The sequence below is a fragment of the Coturnix japonica genome, chromosome 1 (genome assembly GCF_054131305.1).
Source record: "Coturnix japonica strain WE chromosome 1, WE-NBRP24, whole genome shotgun sequence".
NCBI classification, from domain to species: domain Eukaryota; kingdom Metazoa; phylum Chordata; class Aves; order Galliformes; family Phasianidae; genus Coturnix; species Coturnix japonica.
The window spans coordinates 48,816,984-48,829,291 of NC_140663.1; the positions used below are offsets into that span (position 1 = coordinate 48,816,984).

Genomic DNA, 12,308 nt, shown 5'->3' on the forward strand with positions numbered 1-12,308 from the left:
GGAGGAGGGGGGAAGGTTTATAGTCCAAGCACCCAAAGCATGGTCATGTCAACTTCCTCAGTGTATTAGGTTTATGTGTCCAAGCTTGGGCAGCAGGGGAGCTGCAGAGGTGGCTGACAGAGTGAAAAGATGCCAGAGATTGCCCCTGTGTTAGAAACAGCTTCCCTGCTGGTCAAAGCTGAGCTTATCAGTAAAGCTGAATGTGCCCCTGTAAAAACATATTTTAGAAAGGGTAAAGTATGCTGTGTAGCAGCTGTGAGAAAGAGAAGTGAAGAAGACACAGGAGAAACAACCCTGCAGGCATAATGATCAGTGAAGAAGGAGGGGTACTTGAGTACAGATTCTTCTGCAACCCCTGAGGAAGACCACGGTGAAGCAGTTTGTGCCCCTACAGCCCATGGAGGATTGTTCTGAGCTGACACCCACATTGCAGCCCATGGAGGACCCCAACACTGCAGCCAGTGGGTTACTGAAAGGAAGCTGCTGCCCTGAAGAACTGATGCTGGAGCAGGCCTTGCCACATGCGGAGGATCCGTACTGGAGCAGTCTTTTCCTGCAGGTCTGCACTCAGTGGTGTGGGCCTATTGCTGAAACAATTGTAGAAGAATTGCAGTCTGTGGGAAGGTCCCATGATGGAACAGTTCATGAAGGGCTGTATCCTGTGGGAGGGAACCGAAGCTGGGGCAGGGGAAAAGATGAAGGACATGGAGTAGTAGAGAAGAACTGTTAAAACCACAAGCCCTATTCCCTTTCTTCCCTACGGGACTTATCTGTGATAGAGGGAGGTAGTAGAGTCAAGAATGAAGGAATGAGACTGAATGCAGGGAGAAGATTTGTTTAAAAATACATTCTTTTAGTTCTTTGTTTCTCACCAACCTGCTGTTTTTAATTGGCAGTGGATTGGTCTTTCCCAAGTTAAGTCCATTTTGACTATGATTATCATTGGTAAGTGACTTTCCTGTCCTTGTGTCAACTCACAAGCTTTCCCATCTTATTTTCTCCCCCCTGTCAACCAGCCAAGGTCAACCTCCCTGACTCAGATGCAGCACAGCCACACACAAAGGTAATTTCAATCTCTAGTTTTGGTGAGAGTTAACAGCCAGCACCATGTAGAGGTGCAAACTTCCCTGAACTGATCTCCTGAACTGACAGCAATTTCTTCTTCCAGTGGTTGACCTTCTCCAAGAAAACCCCCCCTCCTTTTATGTCAGGTGACGACTCAGCTTTATTGCATCATTTGCTGAAAGGATGACACTCTGTCAACAGAAGCAGATAGTTTTACAGTAGCCTGGGTTTAAAGTTCTCTCACTCAAAAGGAAATAGAAGCAGTAGCTTTTACTTATAAAATGGTAGGAAATCCATTTTTCATCACTGGAAAGGACTGGTGCATTGGCAGAAAACTTTCTTCTTAGGGTTAGTTATGTGTTTTTTGGAGGAAAAACAATGAGTCCTCCAGTATTCATCTGCGATATTGTTTGATGCTAAGTCCAGCAAAAAGGCAATTAATGCAGGTTTAAAGTACACTGAAGATGGAAAATTCTGCAGTCTGAATGATTTTTGAGCATTATTTAAATATCAACTACAAGAAAGTAATGATGCAGCATGTAACCTATAGGAAGCACTTCTAAATTTATTTATTTATTTATTTTTGGTTAATGAATTGTGCACAGCAAATGGCTGTTCTTCATTTTGCAGGGTTACACGGACATCTTAATGGTATGCTTTCCTCATCAACTTTTGACAGATGTTGCAGAGTAAATATGAGTGTGTTATTCTGAGCCATCTCCAGGAGGATATACATGCTGATAGACTTATGGCTCATGGTTCATCAGAAAGATCTGAAACCACAACAGAGAGGATCGTGAAAATGTGCTGTAGTTGCTGATGTCACTTTGCAAGAAGTTCTTCACTTGTTGTTCAGAAGAAAGGTGACATAAGTGTTTCTTTTTGCCTTCTAAACTACTGAAGGAAAACTTATTGAGTTACTAGAACAGGGTTGCCTTTCTAATTTTGCCATTTTTTCTTAATATGGTTAAACACCAACCTTTTTTATTCCATGGAATCATGGAATTGCTCAGGTTGGAAAAGACCTTAAGATCATCGAGTCCAACCATGACCTAACCATACTGCCCTAACAACCCTCCGCTAAATCATGTCCCTGAGCACCACATCCAAATGGCTCTTAAACACATCCAGGGATGGTGACTCAACCACCTTCCTGGGGAGCCTATTCCAGTCCTTAACAATCCTTTCTGTAAAGAAGTGTTTCCTGATATCCAAATTAAACTTACCCTGGTGCAACTTGAGGCCATTTCCCCTTATCCTGTCAGCTGTCGCCAGTGTAAAGAGACCAGCCCTGCTTTCTCTGTGAGCACCTTTCAGGTACTGGAAGAGGGCGATAAAGTCTCCCCTCAGCCTCCTCTTCCCCAGGGAAGAGCCTCCTCTGCCCCAGCTCCCTCAGCCTCTCCTCACAGGGCACATTCTCCAAGCCCTTCACAAGCCTTGTTGCCCTTCTTTGGTCCTGCTCCAGTACCTCCATGTCTTTCCTGTGCTGAGGTGCCCAAAACTGAACACAGTACTCGAGGTGAGGCCTCACCAGTGCTGAGTACAGGGGCAGGATGACTTCCCTAGTCCTGCTCACCACACCATTCCTGATACAAGCCGGGATGCCATTGGCCCTCTTGGCCACCTGGGCACATTGCTGGCTCATATTCAGCCAACTGTCCATCAGCACACCAAGGTCCCTTTTAGTCAGGCAGCTTTACAGACACACCTCCCCAAGTCTGTAGGGTTGCCTGGGGCAAACAAAATGCAGGATCTGACACTTGGCCCTATTGAATCTCATACAGTTTACAGTTTACCTTGGCCCATCGATTCAGACTTTCCAGATCCCTATGTAATGCGTTTCTATCCTCCAGCATATCAATGATCCCTTCCAACTTGGTGTCATCTGCAAACTTACTGAGGGTACACTTAATCCCCTTATCAAGATCATTGATAAAGGTGTTGAATAGGAGGTCATTATATACTTCATTTAAACCATGATTTTCCATAGTCAGCTGTCAATGGTTTTTACAGATTCTCATTGCTGGATCTGCATCATGTTCTCTTGTGCAGAGAATTCATAGCAGAGTTGGAATCACAACCCCACTGCAGGTCATTCATAAGAATGGGGAGCCACATCAGAGTGGAAACATAAGGAGCTACTAGTTACATAGATGCAATATTAGTGAAGTGGTGAATGTGTGAAGTGATTTGGAAAAACAAAGTTATGGGTTGCTTAGTATTATTTCAACAGCTTCAGTGTGATTTATCATCTCTGCTCCCTCTCCTGTAATATCACCTAGACATCCTTTAAATAGAAAGATGCCCTGAAGTCACACCTTTTAATTGAAGATGGATGGTGAAAGAGGTAAGGGAAAAAAAAAGGAATTTAATTAGCACTAGAAAAACCTTTTCCTTTAGATGTGCTTTTAAACAGTTCTCTATAATCCTGCAGTGTTTTTCAGTTAAACTTCTCATAGCACTTCTCAGGCCTAAGGTCACGGAGGTGTAGACAGTGAGAGAAGTTTTGGTTATGAGTATGAATTGCTGCTTCTCTTGCTGTCTGCAGATTTTCAGCAGTGCTGCTGTCCATTAGGCACAAGAAACCCCACTTCAGCTGCAAGCCTGTTTTTCACACCTGTGCTTATACTGGCTTCAGTGGATTTTTTTCTCCTAGGGCAAACATCAGAGGAATGAAACATAAGAAAAGTGTGACAATGAGAGCTATGTGCCTTTCTATTTCAGACCATGTTGACTTGTTGACTTTGAAAATGCTTCACTGGATGTAAGGGCTTCAAATATACGTTTAAATCAGTTGTGTGTGCACAGAATTTGTTTCACAAACATGATTTTCCCAGTACATCCTGACCTCAAAATGGCCTTTGGATGAAGCTCCAGATAAAGAGCATGTATATTTAACTTCAGTTTTAGCCTAGTTAGAAGAAGCAAATAAACAAACAGAAAAGATCTTATGGCAGTTATGATAATCTAAAATCTCATACAATGGTATTGAAATGGAAAATGTTTTATGTTTGTCCTGTGATAGATTTTTTTTTAATTTTTTTTATTTTTTTATTTTTTTTTTTGTGCAGAAGAAGAATGTGGAAAAAGAGAGAACACAGAAGTGGCCTAAAATGAACTCTACTGAAATGCATGTGCTTAAGGAGCAGTGGAGAATGTGGCTCTCATTTCTGACTGCAAAGTATTTTCTAAGGTAGGTGATGTGAAAACAGAACATAATGCTGAGCACCAGAATACAAAAAATATGAGTTTTCTTTCAAAGCAAAAAGGGATTGAGAGACCTGGATTGGGATTTATTTCACTTAACCTTCCCTGTGTGCAATGTAAGTGTCTGCAGCAGAGCAAGACATCCAGGAGCTCAGTCTTTGGGTGCTTTTAGGGCATGATTCATCACACTGCACTTTAGATGCCTAAAACAGGCCAAGTGAATGGTGTCATGTAAATGTGTATTCCTTCCTGCGAATTTAACCTTGAGCCAACATGCGTCTGCCTGGAGACCAGCTGGATGGAAATACACACTTGGCGAGATGGATCTACCCCAGAAGCGACAGTAATGATCATTTTGAAAGAAACACAGCAGAAAATGCCAGCAACTTATTTACATAATCAGAAATAATTACAGAGCATTTCAGGAAAGTTAAACAATCATCTTAAGGCACTTCTGCATTCCCCACATACAGGGGATTTCTTTATCCTTTGATCAGAAAAGTAGAAAAGGGGCAATCTAAGTAATCCTTTTTCGTTTGGGTGTGGTGGGTATTTTCCCTCTTCCTTTTTTTTTCCTCCTTACTAATATCCAATGACTCTCTTTATTTCTTCTTCAAATGGGATTTTTGTCATTTTTAAGTATGTGTGTGCTTGTTCCAACTTGGCTGGACTTTTTCCCCCTCAGAGTAACATATAAACCATTCCATTGCCTGGAAACAAATCAATTTGCTCCTAGAAGCAGCTTGCTTGGATTTTAGCTGAGCAAGTGCTGTGGGGTGAATGGAACAAGCACACTTATGTCTTGTAGAGTCTATGTAGTTTGTACTGCTCTGGGGTCATGGTGCCAGCTGCTACTTGCATCCTGCCTTCATGGCTACTATGTGAACCCTCATGTCCAGTGAACAGTATAGCAAGCTAACATCATTATGCTCAGAGGAGCATGAGTGTCTGAGAATAGAATTAAGTTAAGCAACCCTATGAAAAGTCAGTAATTCCTCCTTATTTCAGCCTCTTCATTCTCTGAGTCACACTTCTGATGAAGCTGGTGCTCTAAGGTCAGCAGAAAAAGAGGTATCAGCTTAAGCACGATTTAAGGTTGCCCTTTTGCTGAGCAAAATACTTGACCATTTAAAAAGTCCTTTTAACAAATGCAACTAACTCAGTACAAGGGGAACTTGCATGGACAGACCAGATTGCCTTGCAGACACCTCATCTCGTACATTTGTTAAGCTCTACTCCAATAGTTTCACGTCTTCATAATGAGTGTCCTTAACTGGCAATAGGAAAAAATGTGAAGCAACTGCACATAGAATGAAGAAAAAAAAGCACCTACTTGAATGGAACTTGGCAAATATTACAGTGTCTGCTCTGCCTGAGCACTTGTGTTGGCTTCTGTAGTTGTAACTGTGGTGATGGGATGCACTGGAATTTCCCTTGGATTTGAGTTTGGGGGAGGGGTGGGGGGTGCTCCCCAAGTGTATCCATTTGCATGGCAGGACAAAAGCCAAGCTCTAGAAAGAAAATGTCAGCCTTTTGTCAGACCTAACCGCTGCTACCTGATATAGATCTTACTGATGCTTCCTCTGAAGTGACATTGTCCTGAGCTGTGCTGCACCTCTGGGTGCACCCCAGTGCAGCTGTTGATCACATTGGGCAGAGGTATAAATATCCATCATGTCTGAGAACTGTAAACTCCAAAGCAAAGATTAAAAACTTACTTCTGTGCTTAACTCCCCCAGGTCTAACTAATGGTCTTGCAATTAATATACAGTGGTCTTGCAACTATCAACCTCTGGATTCCCTTGTAGGTATTACTTTAATCTTCAGAGAAATCCTACATTGCTTCTTCTAATTGCTTCTTCTTAAGAATTTTGTTAAGTCAACTGTATGTTTGTCCTTTCACTTATCTTGTTTGACTTAACAGTGATCCTGTGTTCTTCCATATTTAAATCAAGGAAGTTCTGCAACAGAGACAGCATTGTGAAGACATGTAAATGTATGGCATTGTTCTTGTTTTTAACAGACATGAGGATATTCATCTCATCTCACCAGTGAACTGTTTCCAGCAGCACATCTTAGTGTACTTGCAGACCACATATGTGCCACGCTGGCAAAGATGTTCCTTGCAAGGAACCCTACTAGAGGGGAGCTTCCTAAAGCTTGCCAAGATGCTTTTCTACTACTGAGGATAATAGGAATAAATGGGCTATAATTAAGACTAATAGCAGATAACGATAAAGGTAGCACATGTGTTTCAGAGGTGAGAGTAGCTCGGTGTTTAGACCTGGAAAAACTTCTGCTTCTCAGGTTGAACTCTCTGTGGAGAATGGAGTGACATCTAGTACAATGTATTTTAAACTGGAAAATGGTAATCATTATATTCCTGGGGAAGGACAGGTCCTGGTCCTGGAACAGGTTGCCTAGGGAGGTTGTGGATGCCCCATTCTTGGAGGTGTTCAAGGCCAGGTTGGATGGAGCCCTGGGCAACCTGATCTAGTAATTGTGGAAGTTTGGTGGCCCTGCCAGGCAGGGGAGTTGGAACTTCATGATCCTTGAGGTCCCTTCCAACCCAGGTCATTCTGTGATTCTGTGACACTGGAGATCTACTGGGAAACAAGAGATACTGCAAGAATTTCAGCTTGCCTTTTCTAACTACATACTTCAGGTTGCTCTGGTTATAGAGGCATTAAGGCATAACCTGACAAAGGTAAAGCTGAAAAGAAAACCCCACAGGTGAGATTTCTGCCTAGAACCAATTAGTCTATGATTCAAATTAATCTGTTAGTGCTTAGCAATAAACAACCACTCACTCTAGTGAGGCCAAGATACATCCCTGCATCTGTTACTTCTTGAGTGGTTGAAAATGCTCTGATTTCCCATGAGGTGGCAGTGTCCTGAATCTGTATTTCCTGTGTTTCCTGTATTATATTATTTGTAAATCCTGTATTTCCTAAGATTGACAGCATTCATAGGACAGCATAGGAAATAGGAAACACTGTCAAGTACAACCTGTGCGTAAACCCCATGGAGTTAAGTATTGTGATGGGACTGGCTTTGTAACAGTGCAGGGATACAAGGCAGAGTCTGAAATTTGCTCTTTCTGTTGCAGATCTAAAGAAGAGCTTGTGTGCCTAAAAGCTTGTGCATATTCCCTCAATAATATCAGTTGCCCAAACCCATCCCGAAGATTTTTCTTTCAGTATCTAAAGGGGAGCTCCAGAATAGGAGGGGACAGATTCTTTATTGGGGTCTGTGGTGACAGAACAAGGGGAAATGATTTCAAGCTCAAAGAGGGGAGATTTAAGTTGGATATAAGGAAAAAAATCTTTTGCAGTGAGGGTGGTGAGGCACTGGAACAGGCTGCCAAGTGATGTAGCTGTCGCCCCATCCCTGGAGACTTTCAAGGCAAGGCTGGACCAGGCCCTATGGTCTGCTCTAGCTGTGGCGTCCCTGTTCACTACAGAGGAGTTGGACTAGATGGCCTTCAGAGGTCCCTTCCAACGCTAAGCATTCTATGATATTTCCTTCATGCGTCATCCTTTGTTTTTATGAGGATGAAGTTTATCAGTTTAAACAAACTAACAGAGTTGCACCAACACTTGCAGGTGTCTCATTGCCTCCTCTATTTTCTCACAGCTTTCTGGTTCACATTTCAATGTGCTCCTTAGCATTAGCGTGCTTGCCATTTCTTCATAAATTTCACTACGAGGTGGCTACACACTGCAGTGTAGCAGTGACTTCTGTCAGTGCTGCTATTTAGCTGCGGTTTTGTTATTTTTAGAGCTTTATCAATAGCGATGTGGGTGGTTTTGTTTGTTTGTTTTCTTTAAAGCTTTTCTGTTATACAAAACAATCTCCAAAACACTGTCTGGACTCCTTCTGATGTCACCAGCATCTGTTCTTAAGCTCTTAAGTCTTTCTTTCCATAAATCTCTTGACGCTGAGCCTATTTTTGTTCAGAAGTACCGAACGCAGGCTATTGTCATGGGAATGGTAGGTGATCACACCTACAGCACAGTCCAAGGTCTCCCTGCTGCTCTGCAGCTGCTCAACCTTCCACTCAGAGATATGCTTTAGAAGTGCCTGAGCTGTGCCTCTGTAATCTGTTAGAAAACTTGGCAGCCGTCTGCAAAGACAACAGCATTTGCTTGTATTCCCTTTTATGCTCTTTTCTGTAGGAAAACCAAAGCACAGGTGTCTTAACCTCAATGAATGAATGAATGAATAAATAAATAAAGGCTGCTGAGCTGCTGTATTTAATTGTCCTAATTCATCAGTCGCTAGAAAGGATGCAAGGCTTGAAATTTGCATAGATGCTGCAAGCATGAGCATGAATGCTAAGCTTGTAATTGCCAGTGTATGCGATGAAGGTATTGCCTTTATGATGTGCTGTTAATAGCGAATGGCAACACAGCTGTTGCTTCTTTTTCCTGCTGCATGTTAAAAATGCTACATCATTCCATCAGAGGATAATGTCCAGAAAATAGAGTGACCACCTTTAGGCTGCACTGAGCAACCATCCACTTCCTCCAGCAGCATGAAGCCTTACTCTCCTCACATTTCTTGCCTGAGTGTTGAGTTTTCAGCTTCTGCCTTCATCCCTTGGTGTCATAGCCACATTCCTGGACACAGTCCAGCTCTCCACGTTAAAACGCTGCAGTTGCTCATTGTGCTGCAGTCTGTATACTGATGGATGTGTACTGAAATGACAGCCTATACTTCTGGTTGACTTTGGTCCTTTGCCTTTGCCTTTAGGAATGGCCACTTTAGATGTGTTACAGAATGGATATTTCCTAATGAAAGCAGCTTCAGGCCAAGCCCATATGATCCACTGTTACAAATGCTGAGACAAATGGTTCATCCTTTAGGTAAATTTTAATTGTCTGAATGGGAAACCCCAATAACTTTGCATGGTTTTGTCACAATTACCCAGGAAGGAATACTCGCCTTTCTTCTTTTGGTTTTGTTTCTTTTCTGGCTTAAAATGTGCTTTTTTATCCTACCTGCTTTCCAGCCGCCAGCTTTGGGCTGGGATCTGTTTGGGGCTATTTTCAGTTTAAAGACCTCTCCCCTTTGACCCACCTTGGAAGACTAGACAGAAAGCTGGGAAAGAAAATGAAAGTCTTGTATATCATGGAGTCATAGAATGGCTTTGGTTGGAAGGACCTTAGGGATCATCCTGTCCTACCCTGTGCCATGGGCAGGGCCGTCACCCCTCAGCTCAGCTGCCCAGGGTCCCATCCAACCTGGCCTTGAGCACCTCCAGGGATGGGGCACCACAGCTTCTCTCGGCAGCTGTGCCAGTGCCTCACCACTCTGAGTGAAAGATCTGCTAACATCTAATCCAAATCTCCCCTCTTTAATTTCCAAGCCACCCCCACTTGATGGTGTTGGCTTCAGCAAGATGGTTTTTGCTTTAGCGAAAAGGAAAGCAGCAGCAGAGCAGTACTTGGGCACAGCAGGGGAACAGGCGGAATGCTTAAGACTGCACAAGGATGACGTTGACGCGCCAGTCTCATTCTCAAACACGCTTTGCAGCACCTGTCCTGTTCTGAGCAGGCGGACCGTCCCACCGTGGGAGCACTGCGTGAGGTAACGGTGGGAAGCGCAGCACAGGCCTCGGTGGAGGCAGGTCCGTTTAGTTCTGCTGCGTGTCACCGCTCCGTGTCCATCTCGTACGGACCACCCGAGGGCTTTTTATTTCTCCACGTGGAACCGAGCAGCGAGTTGGTTCGCCGGACAGAAGGCACGGACTTAAACCCCGAGCCATTTCTGCCGTGCCAGGTAGCAGAGTGAGCGCTGGAGATGATTCAGTGCTCCCGAAAGGCTGCGGTTACAGATATTCACAGCTACCTGTCGGGACAGCGCAGCGACGGTACGACGGGGACGGCGACAGAGCCGTGCCTTACATAATGACGAGCGAGAGGACGCCTTAGGATGAACGGAGCCACTCGCGCCACGAGGGCAGGGCACGTTTCCCCACGGTCGGATCGCGGGGGCACAACCGGCTGAGGCCACAGCGGCCAAGTTCAGGGCGAGCAGCAGCAGCAGCACATCGCTGCGGCGCCGGCTACGACCCGCCCCTCCCCCCGCGGCGGCGGCGGCGGCGGCCCCTCGAGGCAGCTCCGCGCGTCCCCGCCCGCCGCCGCCGCCGCCGCCGGGCGGGACCATCTCTCCCCCTGGCGAGGGGGGGGGCGGCGCTCCTCCCCGGCTCCCCGCCCGGCCCGCCTCCCCCCGCGCCGCAACGAGCGCCCCTCCGCCTGCCGAGCGCCGTGGTCACGCCCAGCGCAGGCATTAGCGCCCCCCGGTACAGGGCGCGGGCGCCCGGGCATCCTCAGGCGCAGCGGCGGCTCCGGCTCCTCCCTCGGCGGTAGCGCGGAGCGGCTGCTGAGCCTGAGCCGGGCGGTGCGCTGCTGGGCAGCGCCATGAAGCCGGCGGTGCTGGAAGTAATGAGGATGAACCGGGTGTGCAGGATGGTCCTGGTCACTTCCGTGGGCTCCTTCATCCTCGTCATCTTCTATTTCCAAAGTATGTTGCTCCCAGGTAGGGCTCTGCTGCTCAGCTCTCCCCGCCGCAGGTGGCGGCCGCCCCGGGGTGCGCGGGGCGGGTGGAAACTTTGTTGGGGTTCGGTCGGTGCGTGCCCGGCGTCGTGCGGCGGGACCGGTAGCCGAGAAGCGAAGCGGAGATGGGTACAGGGCAGGAAGGTCGGAGCTCGGCTCTTCGCTTCCCAGCTGGCGGCCGCTGAGACGCAGAGGATTAAAAATCGCCTGCCCTGAAGTTTTTTTGGTGGCGTGCGGCGCTGCAGGGCCCCGTGCTGCAGCCGGGAGGCAGCGCACTTACATCTCTACGGAGCGGGGCTCCGTCAGCCGTCTGCTCCCACGAAGTTGGTGCCGTTGGTTTGATGGATGCGTTCTCTCTCGGCTCCCATCTGTGCCGGCTCCTGGGGAAAGCGGTGGGTGTCTTCGTACCCGCTGCGTCCACACCGCTTCCATCGGACCCGGGGATGGCTTTACCGGTGCGCTTCAGGTCACCGCACGCGGCTGCTAGCTGCAATAGAGCTCCGCGAATTGAACTCTTTTTCCATTCATTGATTGCCTTCTGCACGTACTGTAGTCCGAGTGTGTGCGCAGGTAATTGGTGGCCAAGAGTTGCCTTTCCCCAAGTTTTGGGTGAATGGTGCTGCCGGAACAAAAAGTCAGCGTGCGCTACGGGGGAGATCGACACAAAACACTTAACTGCGTGGTTCTGAACGTACCTGAATCACCTTCAAAAGGATTCTCAGTGCATTCCGTAGTTAACCGCTGAAGATCACGGCTTTGTGTTCGTGCTGATGTGGGGCTGTAAGCGGGCTGAGATTCGGTGCCGTTCAGAGCATTTACCCGAAGCTGAGGCGTGAGTGTGGTGCTGTGAAAGCACGGGGAGGATGAGCTGCACCCGTCTTGCATTTAACGCATATTTGGGTTGTTAGCATGCATGGAAATAAATGAGATCCAAACCCATTTTTATCTCTGTTGTATCTTCTCGAACATTACCAGCACATTCTGTGCTTTTTTTTCCTCCTAAATGGAGGTGGTTGTTTCTGTAGAAACCAGACACTAATCTAGGTTGAGATACGGTCTGGCCGTTCAGTTTGAATGTGTTTTGCCAATCTCTGGCAGCTCTTTTAGTCAGGTATCTGCTATGTGGTTGTGCGTTGGCTGTCTGGGATACAGAAACCTTGCTTCCAGTTGCACCCTTTTGTGATAATAGGATTTCCTTATAACCCTTCCTGTTGTATCATTCAACTCAGTGGGGCTGGACTCTGAGCTAAGTGCAAGGCTGGTGATGTATTAAAACTTTTCCAGGTCTCGGCTGGTATCCTTCTTGTAGAGGAGGAGGTTTGGTGTTTTGGCCCGAGGTTGGCACAGCAGTGTGTGCCTTTGGAGGGCTGCAGGAGGGAGCTGCCTCAGACCCTGGGTTGCCAGCAGTCACTTGCAGTGCTCTGTAAGACAAGTGTCTTGCTGTCAGAAATAGTTGAAGAGTTTCTACCTGCCCTT

At 46.5% G+C, this 12,308-nt stretch overlaps 1 protein-coding gene and 1 long non-coding RNA gene across 3 annotated transcripts in view; both read left to right on the forward strand.

Annotated features, from left to right (window-relative positions):
* The first annotated feature begins 1,486 nt into the window (after nt 1-1,486).
* Nucleotides 1,487-4,275, forward strand: LOC146762402 (uncharacterized). The gene is made up of 3 exons (XR_014935356.1): nt 1,487-1,928; nt 3,348-3,412; nt 4,137-4,275. It is a non-coding gene; the product is annotated as an uncharacterized LOC146762402 (long non-coding RNA).
* A 6,315-nt stretch (nt 4,276-10,590) lies between these two features.
* Nucleotides 10,591-12,308, forward strand: part of CHST11 (carbohydrate sulfotransferase 11) — a 148,659-nt gene continuing 146,941 nt past the window's right edge. Inside the window, exon 1 of one of the 2 annotated variants that reach the window (XM_015864524.3) lies at nt 10,591-10,815. In XM_015864524.3, coding sequence (XP_015720010.2) covers nt 10,698-10,815 — 118 coding nt within the window. In that variant the 5' untranslated portion in view covers nt 10,591-10,697. The remainder of the gene's footprint in view (nt 10,816-12,308) is intronic. The other variant, XM_015864533.3, reaches the window with a different exon arrangement.